General features: G+C 45.2%; 1 protein-coding gene across 1 annotated transcript in view; it reads right to left on the reverse strand.

The window, feature by feature from the left end:
- LMX1A (LIM homeobox transcription factor 1 alpha) overlaps nt 1-26305 on the reverse strand; it is a 148176-nt gene that overhangs the window by 41464 nt on the left and 80407 nt on the right. The window contains exon 3 of the mRNA XM_007191073.1: nt 4142-4374. Coding sequence (XP_007191135.1) covers nt 4142-4374 — 233 coding nt within the window. The remainder of the gene's footprint in view (nt 1-4141; nt 4375-26305) is intronic.

Here is a 26305-nt window from a genome sequence, read left to right on the forward strand (position 1 = left end):
TCGCAAATATCAGCTGTCACACCAGCACTCCCTGCCAGGTTTGTGCCATCTGCAAGTCGAATAATCCTGCCTTCGGTGTCTTCATCCAAGCCATTGATAAAAACGTTAAAGATGGGGCTTCCCTGGTGGCGCAGTGGTTGAGAATCTGCCTGCTGGTGCAGGGGACGCGGGTTCGAGCCCTGGTCTGGGAGGATCCCACATGCTGCGGAGCAGCTACGCCCGTGAGCCACAATTACTGAGCCTGCGCGTCTGGAGCCTGTGCTCCGCAACAAGAGAGGCCGCTACAGTGAGAGGCCCGCGCACCGTGATGAAGAGTGGCCCCCACTTGCCACAACTAGAGAAAGCCCTCGCACAGAAACGAAGACCCAACACAGCCATAAATGAATGAATAAATAAATAAATGAATAAATAAAAATTAAAAAAAAAGAAAGAAAACCTAACTTAAAAAAAAAAAAAAAACGTTAAAGATGACAAGTCATTCAATCATTCACTCAACAAATATTTAATCAAGCACCTACAATATGTAAAACACGCAGGACAGAAATGAGAGGAAAAATTGTATCTGTATTGGGACAGATCCTAAAATTGTTTGCTTTCTGTAAATACGAGGTGGACTTCTTTTCTTGAAGATTTAACTCAACTCATTAGGTACTTATTGATCACTTACTCTTCTCTTGGCATCATGCTAAGCTTTGTTAAAGGAATTAAAAGCTACAACCCTATTCTCTAGAAGCTCTTCCTCTCATTAGCGAGGCTGCAGCACAAAACATTTCATGTTGCAACATTTATGTAATTGACAAAATGAGTGATACAGACAACATATTTGATTCTGATTGAGACTTTGTCATTTCATTTAAAGCTGCAAAAACAATGATAGTTTTTTAGAGCTGAAGGGGGCAACAGAGGTCTTCCGGCATCATCCTCCCCTCCCACCTCTCCAATATTACTTACAACAATTGGGTATCTCCAGAGTAGTTACATTGTGTTAAACCTTATAATTAGAATGACATCGTAACATCCCCTATGTTGAGTCAAAATTACTTCCCTTTGCCTTTTCATCTATAGTATAAATACTCAACGATTTTGTTAAAGAATTGAATGAATTCTAATTCTTCTCTCTGAAGCTAGAAAAAAAAAAAAAAACAGGTCTGGTCCAACCATTTGAAGGCAATAATTATGTCCTCATTTAGTCTTTACTTTTCTAGCCTAAATATCTCCAGTTCCTTCATCTGATGTGGGTTGGAGACCTCCCCACCCCCATGCCATTCTTGTCATTCATAGCCTGACACCATGCCTGGCATAAAGCAAGCACTCAAGATACGTCTATTGAACGAATACATGAATAAGTGAACTGGAAAGCTACAGTTTGTGAATATCAGCCCCAAAAAGAAATGCCCGGCCCAAAAAAAACAAAAAAAAACAAAAAACAAAAACAAAAAAAAAGCAATGCCCGGAACTACAAAACGTATTGCTGAAAATGTGGTTAGAAAAGTGGACCTGTTGCAGTTTGCTTACTCCGAACATTATACTTTTTTAAAAATTGAAGTATAGTAGATTTACAATGTTGTGTTAATTTCTGCTGTACAGCAAAGTGATTCAGTTATACATATACATATATTCTTTTAAAAATTCTTTTCCATTATGGTTTATCACAGGATACTGAATACAGTTCCCTGTGCTGTACAGTAGGACCTTGTTGTTTATCCCTTGTATATATAATAGTTTGTATCTGCTAATCCCAAACTCCCAACCCCTCCCTCCTCCAGTCCCCTCCCCCTTGGCAACAACAAGTCTTTGAACATTATACTCTTAATACTACTTAGATCCAACTTCTTTTTGTCTTTGCACATGGGGAGAGGGCAATACACTAATGACTCATACTGTTTGTAGCCAATTAAAATCTGTAATTGGAAAACACTGGTCAAGACCCACACAATTGTGTAGCAAGAAAGGCTAGACCACAGCATTTATTTCCATGTGAGAAAGAATGGTATGTCCTTCTGGGTCTGCGTCTTTCTGAGGTCATGCTGGTATTCTGATCACCATAGCACCTGAGCCCCTTGGGAATTTGAAGATTTTGCAATATTCTGCAGAGGAAACCTAGTGAGTGGGTACAGCATGACACCTAAAGGAAAAGTAGGATGAGATGAGCTACTAAGTGGAGGCCATGAAGCTCAGTTTAGGATGGGCCCAGTTACCCAAGAGTGAGACGTTCAGTATGTCAGTGGCAGTGTTACCGACAGGGAGAAATTTCCCTCAGATTAAAACATCCAGGAAAACTTAAGTCTAATGAATCCAATAGAAGTTGGGATTGTCCTGGTGTCAGCTGACTTGTGGCTGCAAGCAGAGTCAGGCAAGAAGAACCAGCTGGGAGGTAAAGGAAGCAAAACACAACTGCGATGAAGATGCCAACACCAGCAGGCACTTGGTAAATAAGCACCAGCACTTACATACATTTATCTTCTATTCCCCCAAATAAAATGATTAGGTGGGCACGATGATCACCATTTTACAGCCGTGGAGACTGAGGCTGAGAGAGGTTCCGAAACTTGCCCAAAGTCACACAGATCTAAGTGGTGCAGTCAGAATGCCCACCTGACTACCTCCAAAGCTCTCGGACTCAAGCATCACGCCATAGGACTTCTGTTCCATGTGTTTATTCATCCTTTAACACAGATTTTATCAAGCACCATCAGCGTTCCAGGCCTGTGCTAAGCCCTGTGGATACAGTGGTAAAAAAGGCACACACGGTCCCTCATGGGGCTTAGCACTCTGGCAAGGACAACAAACAGCCAAGCAAGCAACTCCAATCAAGTAGGATCCATCTCACGGCAGGAGAGGTTAAGGGTAAACTCACCCGGCACATGGGAATAGGAGTCTTCCTCGATGAAGCGGGCCCTAGAAAGAAGCTTAAAAGATATGCAAGCAAGACAAAAGAGTAAGGGAAAGAGGCAGAGAGGGAAGAAACTTTTAAGATGTGGAAGTGAGTGGAGACACTGATGTCTGCTGAGTGTAGAGGGGAGGGGTCAGAGGCTCCCACGAGGTTGAAGAGTTGGGCAGAGTGAGATTCCAGAGGCCTTGTAAGCTATGGTAAGGCGTTTGGAACTGGACTGGAATTGGCAGTGGCAAAAACTAGTAAGTTTACATGGATATCACCTAATCGGATCTCCAGATTCTTCCAGGAAAAGGGAGGCCAGGCTAAAACACACGCTGCCCTGTGGGACAGACACCCTGGGAAGGCATTCCATGCTTCTCCTGGGCAGTTTTAATTTCTCTGGCCTTATAATACCTGCTCTAAAAGGACTCTGACCTCTGCCATCTCCTCTCTTTTCCCTCTCCAGGGAGGGTGGGTCAGTCTTGGGTGAGTGGAACAAGTATATTCTAGATGCTTTCTTTATGTGACCCACCAAGAATTAGACAGATTCCAGCTTTCCGACATGACAGATGAGGAAACAAAGGCGAGAGTAGTTCAGTGACTGTGGCAGATGGAATAATTGGTTCCAATCCATCATTCTCTTTAATAGTTTTATGTATCTTTACCCTGTCAGGGCCTCGCAGTACATGCAGTGTACTTCCCCTCCCTGGACTTTGGGTTTCATCTTCTGATTTGATTTGGCCAGTGAAATATTAGCAGCCATGATATGAGCAGAGGTTTGAAATGTGCTTGCACGGTTGAGCATGCCTTCCTGCACTTTTGCCACTGCCAGGAAATTATGCCCCATAGCTGCTGTTTCTCAAGCCTGGACCCCAGCATGAACCACGCAGAGCAGACTTGAACCTGGTCTCCAGCCTAGAGCTAAGCTCGGCTGAGATCAGCAGATCCCAGGTGACTTGAAGACCTTCAGTGTGAAGCAGAGTCACTTCCATGAACCCAGAGACTTGTGGATGTGTGAATAAGTGTTTCTGGTCATACACCATAGAATTCGGGGGGGGAATTTGTTATGCAGCATCATCATGGCAATACCTGACTGATAAGAGCTTACTCCAAGCTCACAAAGAAACTTCCTGGAATGCACAGCGCTGCTCTGCCATGGGACCAGGGTGCCCTGGTGGCTGGCCCTCTAAAAGAGAAAGCAATGCAGACTGCCACCACACCCCACTCTCCCACACCCTCCCCCCCTGCCCACCGCACGGCACTCACCTGAGTCTGAGGCTGCCGGGCTCACCAGGCTGAGCAGCTCCCGCTCCTTCTCATAGTCCCCTTTGCAGAGCAGCTGCCCCTCCTTCAGGACAAACTCATCGCCCTTCTGGAGCTGCCGCTCGCAGACACAACAGCAGAAGCAGCTCAGGTGGTACACGCTCTTCTGGGCCCGCATCACAAACTCGTTGGGCGCGATGGCCTCAAAGCAGCCCCCACATTTGACAGCAAACAGCCTGGCAGCATGGGAGAAAGCAAAGCAAGGTCGGTGAGAAAGATGGCTGGGTCCCAGGTCTCCTCTCAAGTCAACAGCGAGAGGAATGTCAAGAACTGGGACAAGGAGGCTTGGAATGGACTAGGTTTTAAATCCAGATGATTTATTCCCTGAGGAGGTTGCACCAAAGAATTCAGTTAAGTTACTCTCTCAAAGGCTTAAGAAAAGCAGGGTGAGAGGTGCCGGAAGAAGGGTGAGCTGAGGCCCAGCGTGTATTTGGCGTGGTCCACGGCACAGTGTTCCCAAAGGATGCCCCACAGACTGGTGCCAGGCAGGCTGCCCAGAATCCCCAGGGGGGCGATTACGTAAACAAAATAACAAAAAGGTCCAGGCCCGCTCCAGTCAGCATGCAAAAGGATGGGCCCCAGAATGTGAATTTTTAACAAGCTCCCCAGGGCATTCTGAGGTGTAATCTAGTTGAGAGATAAACTGCATCCCAACTACCCAGCCTGACGTTCAGTGGATTCAGCCCAGCTCTCAGGACTTAACTCTTATCTCATTTCACTTACTTTCAACCAACCACGAAGAGGGTGTCTATCTATGCCAGGCGGATGCAGTAGGTACTAGTGATATTAAGGTGAATAAGAGAAAATCCCTTCCAGAAATGAGCTCAGGCTAATGGGAGAGACAAACATGCCCAAATAACTAGAGGGTCCCGGGAACACAGAAGAGAAGACAACTAACTGTCAGGGAGTCAGCAGGGGGATTTGCATTTTATTACCCATTCAATAAATCTTGGTCAAACGGAAGACAGGAAGGTGGGCAGGTTGGCAGGCCTGAAGGGGTTGGGGAGTGGGTTCCCCACAGAAGGAACAGCCTGGGCAAAGGCCTGACGTCCTGCAAGTACATGCTGTGCTGCGAGCATGCTGTGTCCTCCACCAGGTTGGAGGCTGGGGGCCTGGAGAAGGGTGACAGGTGAGGCCAGTCATGACCGGATTGCACACTGGGGCTGGACAGCATCTGACAAGCAACCAGAAGCCTTTGGACAATTTTAACACGCTAAGAGCCTGTTTTAGAAAAGGAACTCTTTGCAATATGAAAGGTGGAGGGGAATTGGGGTTGGAGAGATGAGTGAGGGAGAGCCGCTGAGTGGTGACAAGGGGCGGCACTAAGGCAGCAGCAGGGAAGCCAGACAGGAGGGGACAGATCTAGGGCTTGGAGACTGGGAAGCATGGGGTCGGCTCCCAGGCTCCTGGCGGCCAGAGCTGGAGGATGGTGATATGTCACCACACCTGTGCACAACGTTCCTGATTTCCTACCTCTGGGCCTTGTTATGCCTTGCCGCCCTCCTGCAAAGCCCTTTCTTCTCTGTTTAATCTACCTGAATCCAACCCACCCTTCAGGACACAACTGCTCCCACCTTCTCCCTGAATCCTTCCCGGACCTCCCCTACACCCCTCCGGAGTGCCCGCACCTCCTCTGAACACCTTCACCATGACCTGTCTGTGCTGGTCACTGGGCAGTTACCTGGAGATGCTTCAAGACACAAGAATAGCTGATCTGGAAGCCTGGGCTCTGCCGCCCACTCTGCAGACAACTGTCTGCAAAACCTTGCTGTTGTGAAAGATGTGAGGCCAGACAATCTCTTCCAGCTCCAAAAGTCCCAAGAGCATTGCTTCCTAATGCTGACTTAAAATATCTTAATCTTGCCTTATTATTTAATTTTCCCATGTTTATAATTTATCTTGCCAACAGCCTGCATTCCAAGAACAAGGCCTATGGAATATTTATATGCCCTACAACCTCTTGCACATGGTGGGTACTCAATAAAAGTTGATTTGATTTGACCTGTTGATTTCACCTGCTCACCCTTTTCTGAAATAAGATGTGCAAAGAGCCTGGCCTCAGAGCTGACACACAGTAGGTTCCCGGTAAAGGTGGCCCATCTCTTCCCGGTCACCCCAGATCAATAAGAGTTCAGGGCAGGCTATGAAAGATTAAAATCTAAAGTAGATTTCTCCGTTTCTCCTTCTCTTTTTTAAGTTGCCTCATGATAACATAATTGCCTTTGTCAAAGCCTTGGGTATAAGCACAGAGATAAGAGACCCTAAAAATAGCTCTGGGATTCATTCATTTTTCTATTTCCAAAATAAAGAGTTATTTTCTTTTTTAAAGTAGTAGCACAGTAGGGAGGGAAATCTCTCTCAAAAACACTCTCTGTTTGTCTCCACATACCAGAGGGGTCACTAGACATGGGAAGGTCAGATGGTATAAGGGAGAGGATGGTGCCGAGCGGAGACAAAATGGGCAGAGTGAATTCATAAAGCTCCAAACACCCCTCCTCTCATCACAAAGGCAGACACAAGCTGACTCAGAGGATATCCAGGGGGCTGAAGGCACCTTGCTCTGCTCATGAGCCCTACCTCGCTCGGCAGGAGACAAGGAAACATAAATAACTGAAGAGCATTTTTCTATAGACAGGCCATCCGCCATGATGGCCTAAGTGTGGCCAATCCCATCTCAAAAGCTCATTCATACATTCACTCACTCATTTAGTCTTCATTCATTCTCTCATTGATTCAGAAGCATCCACTGTGCACTACACAAGACACTGTGTCTTAACAGGGAGGTGGGGAAAGAAAGCCCCACCCAGCAACATTCATGTTCATAAACCAGTCTTCGTGGAGTGTCTGTTATGTGTCAGGCACTATTGTGGGCACAGATGATACAAAACAAAGTCCCCGTCCTCCATGGAGCTCATATGATAGTGAGAGAAACAGCAAACAAAGAAACAAACAGATAAATAATGTCTACCCAGAGGGACTGACCTTTGGGAAACAGAATATAAGAATGATACAAAGCAATGTTTCATGAATACAAAACAGAGTGGCATAAAGCCATAGTCTGTTTATAATATTTAATCACTTCTCAGCTCTAAATCTGTACTAGTTGATGCCTAAGTCTATACACGTGCACAGTGTGTTTATCTTGGAAGCTTCCTGGATGAAGGAAAGAGTATTGAGGGTAGAGTGGAAAAGCAGGTAAGGAGGAATTCCCAAGGAGGGAACTGGTACAAGAAAGAGGGAGGCCATTCAAACTCTTTGCGTGAAGGAAGCCAAGGCTTGGAGAAGGGATTGAAGCCGCCTCCCATGCATCTACTAGGGAACAGCCTCCCTGGACAGAGGCCAGCTTGCAGGTGACTCTAGCACAGCTCGGGATGAGAAGTGCATGTGTGGTCTCACTCTTAACCCGGGCCTTGGGCCCCAACACCAATCCTCCCTGCCCTTGGCCATCAGAAGCACGTTAGAAACACCCATCCTGATATACCTTCCCTCTGCCTCTCAGCTTCAGAAAGGGGGGTGAGGTTGGGAGACAGTTCAAGGGCCGGTGCGGCTCTTTCACCACTAACAAGGTATGTGACAGCCCCCAAAACAGAACTCCAGGTACCAGCAGCCCTGCCCCTGCCCCCTCCCTTCCCCCAGCTGCCCAGGGTGGTTTTGCTCTCCATGTCTGAACCTCAGGGAGCCCCAGGCCCTTGAACAACTGCCTTTACTCCCCTCCCCCCATGCTGGATGTTGTACATACGACAGAAAACCACTCAGTTCATCCCTGGCCCGGAGTCCCTAGACACTGTTTGCCAACCTGAGCAAACGAATCAGTACTTTAACAGGAGCCGGTCAAAGGCCCTTTGTCCCCAAGCCCTCCTTCTCCTCCCCTTCCCCAGGAATGAACTGTTAAACAGACTCAAGGCAAACGCTCCCAGGAGTCAACAAGCTCTTGAGAATCCACAGCCGCAGGTGGTGGCATCTGTGCTTGTCTAACTTCTACCCTGTTAATCTCCTCCTCTTCCTCCTCCCTTCTTAATTTCATCCCCCACTCCAAAAATTTCCCCCAAGTTGGAGAAGGGAGGGTTAGGGTGAGCTCAACAAAGAAATCCCACCATGTTGACTCAGGAACGGCCAGAGGAATTGGCAGGATTGTCTGGGCTCAGATGGTGAAATGGTCATGATTGGGCGAGGGGTGGGATACAGACCCATAAGAGGGGGGCAGTCCCGTTTCTCTCCATTCTCTGCATCGGCTGCCCCGTTCTGGGTAAAGACCAGGTTGACCTCACCTTACTGCTTTGGCTCTTGTTACCCTCACTAACCCCAGGGCAACCCAAGGAGAAAAGGCACACGCAGTCCACCACCTGTGTGCCAGATGTGTACACAGCTGTATGGGTACCACTGTGGACCCAGCTGCCGACTACACACTTCCCACAAGTTGTTTTCTCTAAGGCTCAGACAAGCAGAGAAAAGGATTTGTTCAAAAGTCCAGGTCGTAATTAAAACACAGCCTGTCTCTTCCCAATGCCCTGGATGGCGGCCCCCACGGTGACTTTGGCCTCTGAATGCTAATGAGACCTCACTCTGGGTTCAGAGCCTGGCAGCCTGCCTGTGCCCTAGAAAGCTAAGCACGGTTTCCAGAAATGCACAGCTCATCTGGGCATACATAACAACTCTCAACTTTGCCCACCGTTAGAAATTCACCCACCCCTGAAATCTCTTCAAATGATTCTTTATCTCTTTGTTGCATCTGATCCCCTCACCTGTAAAATGGGGATAACAGGATCCAGCTGGTGGAGAAGCGTCCAGAGCCCAAGCTCTCTAACAGTGCTCTCCCTCCTCTGCTGAACACTCTCCGTGGGGCAGGCATAGGGATGGAGTGCTAAACAAGGCTGCCCTGACCTCAGGGAGCTCACATTCTCCAGCAGGCAGCAGGCTGTCAGCCAATGACCATAGGAGGGTGTGTTTGGGGTATGTAGGAGAGGACTAGCCAGAATGGCCCAAAGCACAGCCCCATCCACTTGGCTTGGGCTAGGGGTCGCCAAATCTTCTTTCTCTTCCTTCCCTCCCTCCCTCTACACCTATTTATTCTCTTCTTCCCTCTGGCCCTTTCCCACTCCCTCTACCAGGCAGAGAAACAGAGGCTGGCTGAAATTCCATTCTATGCCTTGCCTACCTCTCTCCCAGTACAGCCACAAGCTCTAAGATGCACAACCTGTAGTTTTGGTGGGAGAGCCAGAATCGGCAGGCTCTGTCACTTCCAAGCAGTCAGTGTGACTCAGAGCTCATCCCTTAATCTTTGGCAGTCTCAGTCTGCTCAGATGGAAGAGGCAATGATGATGTTGACACTCCTGGATTACTGAGGACTAAATGAAAACAGGTATAAGGACTTTGTGACCTATAAGGAAGAGCACAATTTTTAGTTCTTTTTATTTGCCCTGCCTCTGTCTTTTGACCTTTGTGGATTTTTTTTTTTTTTTTTTTTTTTGGCCCTGAAGGTGGCTCTCTGTGCTCAAAAGTTTCCTGAGCTCTACACTGAGAGAACACTTCTTCCTCAGCAGCCGGAGTCCTTCTGCTGACTTCTCCCAGCTTTGACATCGGCATGACTTCCTCTCCAAAGAGTGTGGCACTGACCCAGGAGATGACCCCGGGGATGCACAGCTGGCGGGGCTGCCACACAGAGCGCACGCCTTAGACAAGGCACAACCTCCCACCACAATGTGCCAAGATAATGCAAGGGAAACAGTGTTTCTTGTATTAGGTGCCATGGAGGGTAACAAAGAAGAAAAGAAAAGGTGACCTGATTCAGGGAAAGAGCACAGGACTTGATGTAGGAAGACCTGGGCTCATGGGTTCTTCTTTTACCAAGAGGCCTCAGAAAAGCCACCATCTTTCCCTGGGCCTCAGTTTTCTTATCTTTAGTGGAAAAGTACTGCCCTAGATCAGTGTGTTACGTCAAGAATTTAGAGGCTGTGGAAGGGGAGAGTCTTTATTCCGTGCACCTCCTTTCAACCAGAGAAGCTCGCTCTACCCGCACCTACATCCAGGTCTCCACATGGTGTTTCAGCATGACAGGGCCTTGCTATGGTAATTCTCCAAACCAGGTATTTTCCAGAACCATATCACTCACAGATACATATATATACATATATGGAACAGGTAAGGCCAAATGAGGTTATGTATGAACGGACACACAAACACACAAAACATACATACACACACACCAGCTAAAACCAACAACTCATTCACATAGTCTCTTTCTTCCTATCTGTATGGTACAAATATATATGTACTTCCAGAAAAGATTTATATTACATACGTATATAGATATATGTATATATAGATATATTTTATACAAATACACAAGAAGAAATCAATTTGCTCCTAAGGCATGTTTGAAACCCATTAGGTGGGATAATTTCTTCTTTATTTTTTCATTAATTAATTTATTTATTTTTGGCTGCGTTGGGTCTTCGTTGCTGTACGTGGGCTTTCTCCAGTGGTGGCGAGCAGGGGCTACTCTTTGTTGCGATGTGCAGGCTTCTCACTGTGGTGGCTTCTTTGTTGTGGAGCACGGGCTCTAGGGTGTGCGGGCTTCAGTAGTTGTGGTGCATGGGCTCAGTAGTTGTGGCTTGCAGGCTCTAGAATGCAGGCTCAGTAGTTGTGGCGCACGGGCTTAGTTGCGCTGCAGCATGTGGGATCTTCCTGGACCAGGGCTCGAACCCGTGTCCTCTGCACTGGCAGGTGGATTCTTAACCACTGCACCATCAGGGAAGCCCATAGGCTGCATACTTTTTTAATTCACTCCCATTTTTATGATTCATGCTTTTATTATAGGGTTGGGGATCCTGCTCTGTAGCTAAGGAGATAAGAATGTTTCCAAAGCAGATATGAAGGCTTGACACTTGAGAAACTCCTAGAGAACATGTCTAAGGCAATCAAGACAGAGGCCAGACCTCTGGGAAGCAACAGCACACCCTGCACTGTAGGAGTTACAACAGAAAGATGACAATATGCCAGGACCCCTTGTGGACACCTGGACTTTGATGCTGGTTATGTGAGCTCAAGAAAATCACTCCACAATCAGAATATTGGGGTCCTAATGGTTAGAATATATTTCATCCCCCAAATTATTTTACTACAAAGAAAAAGAAGCTTGTAGAAGATAGAAAAAAAGGAAATTGGTCCTCATTGAATAGTCACTTGGTGCCAAGAACTGTGGTGTTTCTTATATTCATCACCTCACTAAATTTGTGGAGTAAGAGCAAACAGGACTATTTTATGAACTCAAAGAGAACCTTGCCATATTTCAGCTCAGCTTGGTTCATGATGCCTCTCTTCCACAAGAGAGACACTCTGGGAGGGCTGATCCATAGGTTCTTCTTTATACATCCTCTCTAGCACTCTTTTCACAGGAGAAATAAATAAAAAGATCAAGCAGCTAAGACGGAGGCCTGAGCTCCCGTGAAGTTTCCTGGATAGGCCCATGGCTTTGTAGGAGGTCCTGAGACCCTGCTGCCCACATGCAGGTGAAAGGCAGGAGTTAGGAACCAAGCTGATTCCTTCAAGCTACTCGTCTCTTGGGCCCCAAAGTATCTGAAGGGATCCCCAAAACAGCCCTCTCCTCTATGGATTTAGGTTAAGAACAAACAGTGTCCAGGAGATGCTTAGACCCAACACCACCATGCCCAAGAGTCTACTCTGATTCCAAAAAGATTGGGAAACAAGATAATTCTTGCTGGAATCCCAGTCATTGGGGGATTTGGTGGGTCACTGTTTTCAGAGTACAGGCAGAAATGTAGGCCATGGGGGTTGGACCCAGAAAGACCCAAGAAAGCCCAGCCAGAAGGACTGAGCTGTAGAAATAGTAGGACAAGGAGGCAACATGGTATAATCAAATAAACTTAGATCCAAGTCCCTGCTCCTCCACTTATTAGCTATGTGATCTTGATCAGGCTATGGCGACATTAGTTTACTCATCTATAAAATGGAAATAATAAGGGGACTTAACCTCAGAGAGACACAATAAGAATTAATTGAACTGACACATTAGAACTGCTTAGCATAGTGCTTGGCACATGGTAAATCCTCAGTAAAATGGTAACTATTATGATGAGGAGAAGGAGGAGGAGGAGGATGGAGAAAAAGAGCTGAATATGAAATATGAGAGATAAATTAGTGAAAAAAGAAGAGATGATGGATCTCAGAGACTGGGAGAATCAGGATGAGATAAAGAAGCATGGAAAGAGAAGGACTGGGGAAAACAGTTTAGGACCAAGGCTGTAAACAATGCAAGAATGTCAGCAGTCAGCTTTTTGGTGGTGTTGGCTGTGGATTTGGGGACCAGTCCTGCTAATATAATGGAACTAGGGTATGAGTTTCCATATGGTTTAATGGCCTCAGGTTAGGGTTCGCATGCAGCCTATCCACACAGGATTTGTCTGGATTTACCCAACTAACAGTTCTGGCATGGCTGGATGAAATGCCTTCTTGCTCTATGTATCAAAGTAAAATCCAAGAGGTTGACTGAGGCTTAATTTTCTTCTCAGTATCAATGCATCTGATTTTTTCACCCATGAATTCCCATGACTCCCTCCAATCTCTCCCACCTCCTGCCACATCATCCTCTAGAAACCAGACACTAGATGCCACGTTATCCCTACCTCTACTCTCCAGGCTGATGACACAACTTCCAATATACAGGAATACTAAACATGGCAGCCTCATGCAAACCCAGATCTATCCCAGGGTAAGGGCTTTGAGACTCAGGAAGGCTGAGCAGAAATATAAGGGGAGCCCCCATTAAAATACTGTAGAAGGTTCCTAAATCAAGAGTATGTTTGGAAAGACTGAGATCTTCATTAACCTTGACCCAGAGTACTGCAGACCTCAAAGGGAGTCTCTCAAAGCCTCCACACCATAGACAATTAAGTGGAAGGATGGAAAACAAAATAAATACATGAAAAACCCTAATGCAAACTTAAGGTCAACTGACTGGCCTTAACAGTAGTTTTTTCCCACCAAAATAAGAAATCAGAGACACTTTTAGCCTTGGACAGCAGACAACTACAGATCATGCAGCCTTTCCACAGACACTGACAACACTATTTTTAATCAGATATATGAACACTTTGGTCTAGAAAGTAGGAGGGGGGTTTTGTACAGCTCTTTAACAAGAACGCAATAATCAGCCTATCACTCAGTTTCCACCCTCTCCACCAGGGGGCAGCATAACAGCATGCATTAACTGCCATGTTGACTTGGTAACTGAGGTCATCCAGGCACCGAGACAGGGATTGGCCATATGCCAAAACTGTCTGTCGGGAAAATCTGCTGCTGGGAGTCTGGGAGACCATGTGGCTAAAAAGAAGGAGAGATGGTGAGAGAGAAGAGTATTCAAAAGTACTGGGAACCAAAAGCATGGCTTGTGGCCTTAGAAGTAGTGACACAAGCAACCTTGTCAGCTGGCTCAAGGTCTCTGTCCTTGAGGCTGAGCCAACACCACCACAATAAGCAATGGAGCCCGTGGTCCTGGGGCGGTGGGAAAGTCTGCAGGGACAATAGGAGTGGCAGGATCTTCTATAAGAGACAGTCTCAAGACTCTGCAGTGGGGAGAAAATGGAAAACAATAAGTGGCCGGCAGAGCCAATCAGAGTCTCTGTCTCCCTGGGGCTCCTGGGGAGCTGTAAGAAGGACCATACAATGGGATGAGAACCGCTAAGTGTGATGTCTGCACGTCCCAGAGGCTCTGTGAGGCTCTGGCTTCACCGAGAAGTGCAGGATAACACAAATAGCTCACCACTGATGGCAAATGTTGCTGGCAATGGGCAGCTTTTACCTCGAAAGGGTGGCCTAAGTACTTTTCTTGTTCTCACAAAGCATCTGTTCCAGAATCAGCCAGGCAGAGTGGGAAGAGCCTGGCTTTTGAAGTCTGATAGAACCTGGATGCAAGTCTAGATTCCACCTTTGAGAATTTGAGCAAGCTATAGACTCCTTTGGAGCCTCAGTTTCTTTATCTATAAAATGAGATCATAACTATCTCACAAGATGTTTTGGAGCTTAAATAAGATAATGTATCAGAAGGATCTGATACATACTAGCTGCTCTCGGTAAGTGGCAGCTCTTAACTCCCTTTATTGAAACCAATTTAACGTATCTGCCCACGTACGTATTTGTATAAGATCATTTATTTCAAGACAGCCAACTGAGCCAAAAATAGAACTTCATGAGCATCTCAAGGCTCTGCTCTTCATTACTATAACAGATTAAATCAAACTTCAACAAGCCTTTCATATGTTATCGGAGAAGAGACCAATGGACAAATATGAAAGGACAAACACTCGAGAGGAAACAGGGTGCATTTCATTCAGGCAACCATGGCTATGGTCTACCCTAACCCAAAGTCAATATTGACATTAGCCAACCAGTGTCGACCAACACCCACTTTCATTGCCCAACACCCAACATATGTTCAGGAAGTCGGCAGCTCCATGTTTGACCAACCAGAGCCAACAGTTGCTATTTGGTTAACGCTGACATTATCTGACAAGTGTTTGGAACAGACCCTTTGCCCGTATCACTTCAGTTCTCAGATGACTGCCTCTCACGGAGGCTGCTGACCACTTTATGAACCTACACTGAGATGCCCATATTCTTGCCTTGTGCCCCTAACTGTCAGACCCCCCCACCCCACGATCAGTCCACCTATCCCCTCACTTTATAAATGGAAAGAAACCAAGGCCAGAGAAGGAGCAGTGACTACTCCTGACCACAGAGAAAGTTCAGATTATTGAGAGGACCAGCCAGAACTTGAGGCTCGGTTAACGATCACGAAATGAAAGAGGTTATAACATGGCCCAGCTAGGGATGGAAATGTGTCCCCCAGGCTCTTAAGTAGTGCCCTAACCAGCTGAATGAGCAGATAGTGTATGTCAGTGAGTCTCTCCTGCTTAGAAGCTCTCACTTTCCCCTCTCCCTCTTCTTTGCCGAAACCTGGGAAGCTGTCTACCAGTCAGGCCATGGAGCAAAAGACTGCGGTAAAAGCATGGATTCCAATAATCCAAGCCAAGGTGGCACGATTTATATTACAGACTTTCCATATTGTCACACAGACATGCAAAAATGGCAAGAAACATAAAACAGACATACAGAAAATACATGTTTCCTTTTTAGGGAATTAAAGGTTTGGTTTCCTTTGAAAAATGTCAGTTTTCCTTTCCCTTCATCCTCATTAGCCTCCTGGGACACTCTTAAACATACCCAGCAAAGAACAGAGCAGAGGGAATGAGGTATTTTTAGCTGATATTCTGGGCACAGATTCCTATTGTTCCACAATTTTTGGCTTGACTGGATGGCACGTGGCCAATATAATGTATACGCTTACAAAGAATGTATGTTTCCTGGGCTCTGTGTGTGTGTGTGTGTGTGTGTGTGTGTGTGTGTATTAATAGTAAGAAGGACAAGGACATTATTGATGATGTTTTGATGGGAAAGATTCTGAGATCCCAGCAGGGGTAACACCGAGCTCTCCATGAATCCCATTTGCTTTTTGTCACCATCACTTTTCATTATTACCGCTGTAATATATGTCCAAAAAAAAGAAAAAGCCACATTGTCACAATCCAAAGCTCCTCACAGAACCAACTGATATCAACTGCATTATATTAGGAACTAGATGTATTCTGAAGACCAGTTCTAAATCATCTGGTGCAGTGACCAGCACACGATAATGTGTAAAACCGCGGTCCCCAACCTTTTTGGCACCAGGGACCGGTTTCATGGAAGACAATTTTTCCACGGACGGGGTTGGGGGGATATGGTTCAGGCGGTAACGCGAGCAATGGGGGCGATGGCGAGCAGCAGATGAAGCTTCGCTCACTTGCCCGCCGCTCACCTCCTGTTGTGCGGCCTGGTTCTTAACAGGCCGGGGACCAGCACTGATCCGTGGTCCAGGGATTGGGGGGGACCCCTGGTTTAAAACATTGCCAGTCACTACTACCCTCCTCCTCCTCACTTGTAATACTTCTCCTCAAGGATCACCCACTCTTGGGTGAAGGGGAGACAAGGAAAGACAAACACTGACTGACCATCTGAGTAAAAATCTCCCACTGTGGCATAAAAGCCAAAGGGAGCGCCATGTAGGACTTTCCCTTTCCATGTGAGGGGTGGAAAATATCTCCGGATAATCTGAATTTCCAGAATGGCTTTAGTTCAAAGATCTCAAAGCATGTGCAATCTTGTGTAACATCTCAGCTCTGAAGTAAAGGGGGGGGGGGTGTCAGATTTTATTATCTGATTCTATTATCTTCATCACACAGAAAACTGGAATCACAGCAGGTTGTGGCATTTTTGGTGTATGGAGCTCAGAGTAAAAAAAAAACAGGTGTCCTGAACCTCTGATGCAGCCTCTTTCCCATAACATTGCATTGCTTTCCTTTTGACTCAGACTCCATATGTCTTGAGAGCTCCAGAAAGGTTTCAACAAAGTATGACCCAATGGAAGGGAGACAGTTTTTATCTCTATATTTTATTTTTTTTTTCTTTTTACCCTTCAACATTTTACCCTTTTTTATCCTTCATCTCTCTCCTCACCCATTAAAAACTGGAAGACACCACACCCATTAGGGGGGCTACTATCAAACGTGGAAAATAACAAGTTTGGTGAGGAGAAATTGGAACGCTTGTGCACTATGGGCTGCAAAATAGTGCAGCTGCTTCAGAAAACAGTATGGTAGTTCCACAAAAAATTTAAAATACAATTACCATATGATCCAACAATTCTACTTCTAGGTATATACCCAAAATAATTTAAAGCAGAGACTCAGATGTCTGTATATTCATATTCATGCCAGCATTATTTATAATAGCCAAAAAGGGAAATCAACCCATGTGTCCATCAACAGACGAATGGATAAACAAAATGTGGTACATACTTTGGAATGTATTGGAATATTATTCAGCATTAAAAAGGAAGGAAATTCTGATACATACTACAACATAATGAGGATATTATGCTAAATGAAATAAGCCAGTCACAAAAGGACAAATATTATATGATTTCACTCAGATAGCCTCAGTAGGCAAATTCATGAAGACAGAAAGTAAAATAGTGGTTGTCAGTGGGTAGAGAAAGGAGGGATTGGGAAGTTATGGTTTAATGGGTAAAAAGTTTCAGTTTTGAAAGATGAAAAGAATTCTGTGGTTGGATGGTAGTAATGGTTGCCCAACAATGTGATGTACTTAATGCTACTGAACTGTACCTTAAAAATGGTTGAGATGGTAAATTTTATGTTGTGTATTTTACCACAATTTTTAAAAAATTAATTAAAAAAACTGGAAGACACAGTGATTGTTCATACTCTACCTCCTGTAACCAAAATCTAGGTGACTGTGTTCCCAGTTGAAAATCTCACTTGCCCAAGCTCCCTTTCAGCTAGGAGTGGCCACGTGAAGCAGTACATGGGGTTCTACTGGGAGGTATGAGCAGGAAGTTCTGGAAAAGTTATTGTTCTCTTGATGAAATGAGACAGCCTCAGCGGGTGCATACATTTGGCTCTTCACCCTTTCCCTATTTCTGTCCGGAACTAAAATATAACATCTGGAGATGAAACAGTCATCATGGTACCAAAAGGATGAAAGCTTCCTGTTAAGGATGCAGAGCAAGAGAAGAGAAGCCTGGATCCTTGAAGACTTTTGTGAGCAGTTGCACCATCCTTGGACTCCCTACTTCTTGACTCCCTTTCAGTGAGAAAAATAAAATCCCTTTTTAATTAACCCACTGTAGTCAGGATACAGTTATATGAAGCCAAGTATTATATGAAGGACTTCCTCATCCCATCCAAGCTCTATCTAGGGCAACTTCTCCACTTAGACACTAGACTTCACCACTTCAGGCTTACTCAAAAGCTATGTCATATATTTTCCCTCTCTGTAAACATTTTAATATATTGTTTTAATTTCTCCAGTGTTAGGAAAAAAATTATCCTTCTCTTGATCCTACTTCCTCCACCAACTATGTCCTAATTTGCTTGACAAACTTCGTAGAAAAAAGTCAAAAATAAATTACTTGTTTTCTTTTTTTTTTTTTTTAACAAATTTATTTATTCTATTTATTTATTTTTGGCTGCATTGGGTCTTCGTTGCTGTGCACGGGCTTTCTCTAGTTGCAGCGGGGGGGGCTACTCTTCGTTGCGGTGCATGGGCTTCTCATTGTGGTGGCTTCTCTTGTTGTGGAGCAGGGGCTCTAGAGAGCAGGCTCAGTAGTTGTGGTGCATGGGCTTAGTTGCTCCACGGCATGTGGGTTCTTCCCAGACCAGGGTTCGAACCCGTGTCCCCTGCATTGGCAGGAAGATTCTTAACCACTGTGCCACCAGGAAAGCCCCTACTTCTGTTTTCTATCTCCAGTTCCTCTCCTTCTACTCTCTCTTAAGGCCAATCCAATCAGGCACTTATTCTACTCTTTCTAACAAAACGTTCCTGTAAAAGTCACTCATGGCCTCCATATTTCTCAGTCCTCATCTCACTGAGCCCATCAGCAGCATTTGACATTGGGGTCACTTGGCTTTCAGGACCATTCACTCTCTGGTTGTCTTCCTATCTCACTGGTCACTCCTTCTTGGTCTTCTTTCTAGTTTCCCTCATCTCCCTAACCTAGAAATATTTCATCCCCTTCTCTGTCTAGACTCATTGTCCTTGGTGATCTTATCCAATCTCATTACTTTAAGTATCATGTATCTGCTAAATTACTTTGAAATGTCTATCTCTACCCCAGATCACTCTCCTAAATCGAACTTATATATCCACTCAATACCTTCACTTGGATTTCTAATTTCTAAATCTCAAACTTCATACTAAAGTAGAATTCCTGATCTTTTCCCGCCTACCTCACCCTGGCTCAAATCTGCTCCAACCAACCACAGTCTCCACTTTTCTGTTGATGAGCGGCACCTACATCTTTCCTGTTGCTCAAGACAAACATCTCATAATCATTCTTGACTCCTCTCTCCCACACACCTCATATTCAAACTGTCAACAAGCCATTTCTGCTCCACCTTGAAAGTATAACCAGAAGCTGATCACTTATCTCCATTACTCCCTCTGTAGGCCATGCTTCCATCATATTTTCCCTGGATTACCTCAACAGCTTCCTAAATGGACCACCTGCTTCTCTTGCCACCTGCCAGGTTGATTTTCAACACAGAAATCAGGGCGATCCCATTAAGAACTAAATTAGAGCATGTCACTCATCTGCTCAAAACTTATTCCCATTTTATAGATGAGAAAATAGAAGCTTGTGAAGGTTTAAGTAATTTGCTCAACTTTACACAGCTAGTAATTGGGGGCGGGGGGCCAGGATTCAAATCAAGTCTGTCAATGCTAAAACCCACCAAAGATCCATTGTATCATTGTTTAACTTAGCTCTGAGGGCTGCCTAATCAAATGGTAGGATGGTACTTTACAAATGTAGTCTATGTGACTACAAGGCAATGCTTATCAACCACCAGTATCAACCCAAGCTCCAGATACGGCAGAGGTAGATGAATGAGGTTCATCTACACCTATATTGTAATATCAGTAAACTCTACTGAAATATTATACCTAGAAAGGAAAGGCCAGATGTTGCCCTCCACTTCTTGAGAGAGAGAGAGCCCAGGCTCTGAGATCAAAGGCCCAGGCCAGGTCTAACCCAGAAGAGCATCAGCCTTGGAAACGTGTGAGAAACAAGCGAGTGGGAATTGGGGAAGAACAGAAAAGCCAGGAGGAACAGTGGCGAGTGTGCAGCAGCAGCCAGCAAACCTCCACCCCAACCACAACATTCGTGTGCAAGTCTGGGATATAATTTTCATCTTGGATGCCTTTCATATGGCTCTGCTCCCCACAGCCAGCTCCATTCAGAGGATTAGAGAACAGGGACAGACATGAGGAGCTAAAGAACCACAAAAATCTCTGTGAAACAGGATTCCTGGCTTGGAATCACAGTGACCAGTTATGTGTACAAGTTATGTGGACAGATGTGAGTGCATACACACACACACACACACACACTCCCTTAGATTGGGGATCCAGTTTGGTTTCATAGCATACTACAGCCGGAAGTTAAAAAAAAATAATTTATAACAACCCCTCCCTACCATGGGAATAAATAATGACCAGCTAGGGTGTCCCCAAGCCAGAGGAAGTCTTGAAGAGAACATGAGCTTTTAGAGGTGTCTCTGTTGCACTTAGGGCAGTGAGCTCTCAGAGTCTATAAGAAGGGATCAAAGGGAGAATGCTAATAAAGTAGTCCACCACCTCCCTGCTTCTCGGAGACTCCGGGTTCCCAGGTAGAATTTTAAGAACAATTAGGAATTTGAAGACCGGTTCTTCCAAGCCAAAACCTAAGGCTGGAGGGACCTCGTGCCGGTTACAGGAGAAATGCCTACCTTCATCACTCGGTGCCAGGCAGATTACTTCAACTAGGCACAAAGACAGGGGTTTGTTTTTCATTTGGGCAAGGGAGTAGGCAGAGGAGCTTTCACAAAGATGCCTCTCAAAAGGCCTGTAGACCTTGCCCCTGTCCACCAGGAAGAAGGGACTTCTAAGGAAAAGGCAAGAACTATTTTGCACTTGAACAAGTGTTTCTCCGAGCCCTGCTCATTTCTTCACTGTGAGGAAGGAGCTGCATATACTAGCATCAACCTCCATCCCAACTGTACCAAGAAGAGCCACACGGGAAGAACATTTGGTAATTGTTATTGTCACTGAAACATATTGCTACCTAGACTACAGTCGTGGGCCGAATCCCTCTAAGAAAAGGTCAGTAGCCCCGTGAAAAAAAAAATTCTTTGCCCAAACTGCAGCCATGGGAGGGGAAGAGAAAAAGAGGGGGAACATACACCACAACACATCTTCACCAACCAGAAAACAACATAAAGGTCATGACCAACTAATTTATGGGCACGCTTGGGGAAAAAATAATGAATTTTGCAGCATTCCTCACAAAGGGACACGAGGTCTTCACAACTAGCAAATATTGAAAAGGAAGTTGGGAAACTCAAATTATAGATCATTATGGAAAAGGTTTTATTCACACATATAACAAATAACTGTGTAGTGCCTACGATTCTAGCTGCTGATATCGAGGCACCATTCTAGGTGCTAGAAATATAACAGTGAACAAACCAAGCAAAATCCCAGCCCTTGGAGTTTACATTTAATTGAAAACAAACAGACACCAAATAGAATGTCAGATGAGTGCGGTAGATTAAAAGGAAGGCATAAAAGAGGATGGGAAGTGTGCCAGGGTGAGGAGTTGTAATTTTCACCGAGTAGCTGATGTTTGAGCAAAGATCTGAAGGAGCTGGTGAGGAGTAAGCCTTACCACTACCTGTGGGAAGAACCTTCCTGGCAGAGAGAACAGCAGGTGCAGAGGCCCTGGGGTAGAAGCAGGAAACAGCATGGAGTCCAGTGTGGCTGGATGATGTGGGCAAGGGGTAGAGTGGTAAGAGCTGTGACTGGAGAAGTTATGGGGGAGAGGCTAGATAGGCCAGAGAGAACCTTGCAGATGACAGTGGGGACTTCAACTTTTCCTCCGGAAGCCAGTGGAGGGTGTTTTGCAGAGGAGTGATTTGCCGGATGAAGTTTTTCTTTTCCTTTTTAATTTATTGAGGTAAAATTCACGTAACATATTTCAAAGGGAACTATTCAGGGGCATTCAGTACCTTCACAGTGTTGTACAAGCACCACCTCTATCTCATTCCAAAACATTTCCATTACTCCAAAATAAAACCCCTTAACACATTAATCAGTTTCTCCTCCCTCCATTCTCCCCTGCCCCTAAACGTGGGCAACCACCAATCTGTGTTTTGTCTCTATTGATATACCTATTCTGGATATTGCATATAAATAGAATCATACAGTATGTGTCTTTTTGTGCCTGGCTTCTTTCACTTAGCATGTTTACTAGGTTCATCCACGTTGAAGCATGTGTCAGTATTCCATTCCTTTTATGGCTAAGTAATATTCCATTGAATGGATATACCACACTTACTTATCCATTCATCTACTGATGGACGTTTGGGCTGTTTCCACCTTTTGGCTACTGGGAATGATGCTGCTATGAACATGCATGTCCATGAACTTGACTGGGTTCCTGTTTTCAATTCTTTGGGGTATAAGGATGAAGTTTTAATGGGATAAAGTTTTAACGGGATCACTATCAGTGCTGTGTGGAGAGCTATGTGTAGGGAGGGGAAGGTCAATAGGAGGTTTTTAAAATACTCCAGGTAAGAAGAGACAGACACTGAGAAGAAGTGACCAAGAGACAGGAGAAAGAACAGGAAAGTGTAGTGGACGCCAAGTGAAGGGAGTGTTTCAAGGAAACAGGTGGGATGAAACCCATCCAGTGCTGCTGACAAGTCCAGGAAGATGAGGACTGAGCACTGACCACTGGGCTCGGCAATGTGGTGAGGGAGGGTGGATGGCCGGGGGGGGGGGGCGCGCAATGGAGTGGGGGACATGGGGACACAGGAGTAAAGAGCTCTTTCAAGGAGTTTTGTGAAATAGCATAGAGAAAGGGAGTGATAGCTGGAGGGGTATATAGGGTCCAGGATGGTTTCAATGGGAGTAATTATGGAATGTTTGCCAACAGGAATGATGTGATATGAGGGGAATCTTCAGGATGGATGTCAGAGGTAGGGGAGACATGCTGGAGCTGGAGCGACATCCACGGTGAAGGAGTGGGTATCCCATAGGACCCAGCACACACATGGAGTAAGAACTGGCCTTAACTTAGAGCGAGGTAAGCCTCCTGGGTGCTATAGGTAGAATTCTTGGAAAGTCATACTGAAAGGAGCCCCAGTCTGGACCACTCTGGATTGTTTGATCTAATCAAAAGCAGAGCCAAGCTTAAGTCAAAACCACATAAATCAAAGCACTAATATTTGGCAATGAATCTGCCAAGTAATTTTCCTTTTTTTTTTTTTTTTTCTTAAATGGGACTTTTGAGGTAACTTTTATTTTGACTGATTGCTTAAATGACAATTGATAAAAATTGGGCTTTATTAATTTTTTTTGCAATTATAGTTTCATTTTTTTAATTTAATTTTATTTATTTTTTATACAGCAGGTTCTTATTAGTTATCTATTTTATACATATTAGTGTATATATGTCAATCACAATCTCCCAATTCATACCACCACCACCACCATCCCCCCTCCCCACTTTCCCCCCTTGGTATCCCTACATTTGTTCTCTACATCCATGTCTCTATTTCTGCCTTGCAAACCGGTCCATCTGTACCATTTTTCTAGATTCCACATATATGCGTTAATATACGATATTTGTTTTTCTCTTTCTGACTTACTTCACTCTGTATGACAGTCTCTAGGTCCATCCATGTCTCTGCAAATGACCCAGTTTCGTTCCTTTTATGGCTAATATTCCATTGTATATATGTACCACATCTCCTTTATCCATTCGTCTGTCGATGGGCATTTAGGTTGCTTCCATGACCTAGCTATTGTAAATAGTGCTGCATTGAACACTGGGGTGCATGTGTCTTTTTGAATTATGGTTTTCTCTGGGTATATGCCCAGTAGTGGGATTGCTGGGTCATATGGTAATTCTATCCAAGTAATTTTCCTTTGCCTCAGATTTACACTTCTTGTGATGCTCTTGGGCTAACATTAAAGCCACAGTCATGAATGCTGGAGCAGCTGGCTCAAGAGTGAGCGGAGAGACTGGATAAACCAAGCCCTGCACCTCACACAACATGCAAAATATTGAGGCCTTAGGAATGGCTTTGAGAGAGATTGTTACTGTCTCAGTAGGATTGCTAGTAAATATTCCCACATCTACTGCAATATGTACAAATAGGAAGTAAGGTGGAAGGGATGCTAAATATCTTTTTATAATATAATTTAAAGGGAAATGATAGTGTAGTGGGAAGAGCACTGAAAGGCATGAGTTTGAGACCCCACTCTACCACTTACTATCCGTGTGACCTCAGTCAAGCTAACTAATTCTCTGAGCCTGAATCTCTCAACTGAAAAATAGGGTTAATGAAAACCACGTCACCAGTTTTCAGCAGCAAATGAAGGGATATCACTAAAAACAGCTTGTAAAACAGTCCACGTACCAGGTTTTATGTACATGTACATAGCCTGGTTTTAGCTATCTAGATGTGCTTCATATTTTTATGAAAATTTTTGAAAGCTATTGCAAAGACCCTATGACAGGCAACAAGAATCTCCAGAAGGGAGCCATGCTTTCTATATACTGGACCCAAAGTCAAAGAACAGGACAGAGAGAAATCCCCAACAGCTCAGGTGTGTGGCCTCTTCAGGAGTCTAGACTCATTACCTCATCCCTGGCTAAGCCACCAAAGGCTCACCAAGAGCTACCCAGAGATGGATCTCCTGTTTCATCATTTACCTCCATTACCTCTTTAAGCACACTTCAGTCCCTTGGAGGGTCTGAGACAAAAGAGAGTGAGATACTCTGGACTCTCAATTTGGAGACTGGCTCCAGAGGGTGTTACCTATCCCAGTGCTGAGAGCAGGGCTACATGGGAATATCCTGCTGAGAACCAGCTTCTCAAAGGCCTGTTTGTACAGCTCTGTATTTCCATCCCCACACTAGAGACTGCCAGGTCAGAGTTCAGCAAACTAACAGAATAAACGTGGGAACTGTCCCTGCACCAAAGGACATCAGGATTTCAGCCCCACTAGATACCTCCCCGGGCGACCCTCCAGATCAGCACTGTCCAACAGAACTTTCTGCAATGATATAAATGCCCTATATATGTGCTATCCATTATGTTGGCCATGAGCCAACTTTACATGCTCCTAGAGAAAGTATTAAGGTGCTTGAAGGTGAGGCAAAAGCAGGAATGTGAAGACCCTGGTGTGTTCTTATTCACAGTTGCATCCTGCCCCCTCAACTACGTGGCATGGCTTCTGTTCTCTCAGCAAACTAAATCCTGCCCGGCCTTTAAGGGTCAGCTCAAGCCTCAAACGCCGCTATGAAGTCATCCTTGCCCATTCGGCGCTCTCTGTGGCTCATGTGGGTACACTGAAAACAAGAGCTACAGAAACTCACAGAAGACTCAGGAAACTTCCAGTTGGGGACAATCAAGGCAGTATTCTCCAAAGAAATGATGACTTAAACGAGAACCTTAAATAATAAGTAGAAAATCTGAACGGCCTGTTACAGTGTCCTACATGCCAAATGGAGACTCTAGAGTGAGCTAGGATGCAGAGACAAAAAGCCCAAGGTGAGGTAAGCAGGTAAAAAAGTAGACTAGCTTGATTGCAACCTGCTTGGCGCAGAGGAGTATCAAGAGATAAAATATGAAATGTGTGTTTCCTGCGAGATGTGAGGCCATCTTGAGCCAGATAGAGAGGGCCTTGAATGCTAAGCAGAGTCTGACCTCTATTTCATAGGAAATGCAAGTCCACACATTTTGGAGCAGAGGCAAGCAGCACTGTAGGAGGAACCCTGTCAGGCCAGCATGCAGGATAGATGCAAAAGAATCCTGGGCAGGCGTGGACCACTGCCATCTCATACCCCACACACTTCTGTTTCCCAGGAGTGACTTCTCCCCTTCCAGCAGTTTCGAGCCCAATGACCCTTGCCTTTTCTGCCAGTGGAGGAGCACCACAGCAGACACCGTTGGTTGCCTTCCCAGTCGCCACTTCTACCTCACTAAGGGAACCCCAATGTTGATGGGCAGCAATGTACCCCATTCCAGGGATAAGTCGCGTGTGATCTTAGCCAGGCAGACCAATCTCTCCCCGTTTTCTGGTGACTAACCTGGGGGCTGGGTATGTGGCCCAGTTGTGGCCAAAGAGATATAAGGGGAAGTCTGCTGGGGACTTCAAAGAAAGATTTTCCTCTCAGAATCAAACAACGAAGAAAGCTCTAGTCCCAGCCCTTTCCTTCTCACTCTGGGCCCTATCTTATGAGGATGTGAAGCCACCTTGCAGGCACTGGGTGACAAACAGGACAATGAAGTCAACACATGGAGGATAGAGGGTAGGAATTTGGAGAGAGGTTGGATCCAAACCGTGGATGACACGGTTGAACTGCCAAACCAACATAGAAATGCATCCCTCCCAATTTCTGGTTAAGTAAAAATCACTCTCCTG

The sequence above is a fragment of the Balaenoptera acutorostrata genome, chromosome 1 (genome assembly GCF_949987535.1).
Source record: "Balaenoptera acutorostrata chromosome 1, mBalAcu1.1, whole genome shotgun sequence".
In the NCBI taxonomy this organism is placed as follows: Eukaryota; Metazoa; Chordata; class Mammalia; order Artiodactyla; family Balaenopteridae; genus Balaenoptera; species Balaenoptera acutorostrata.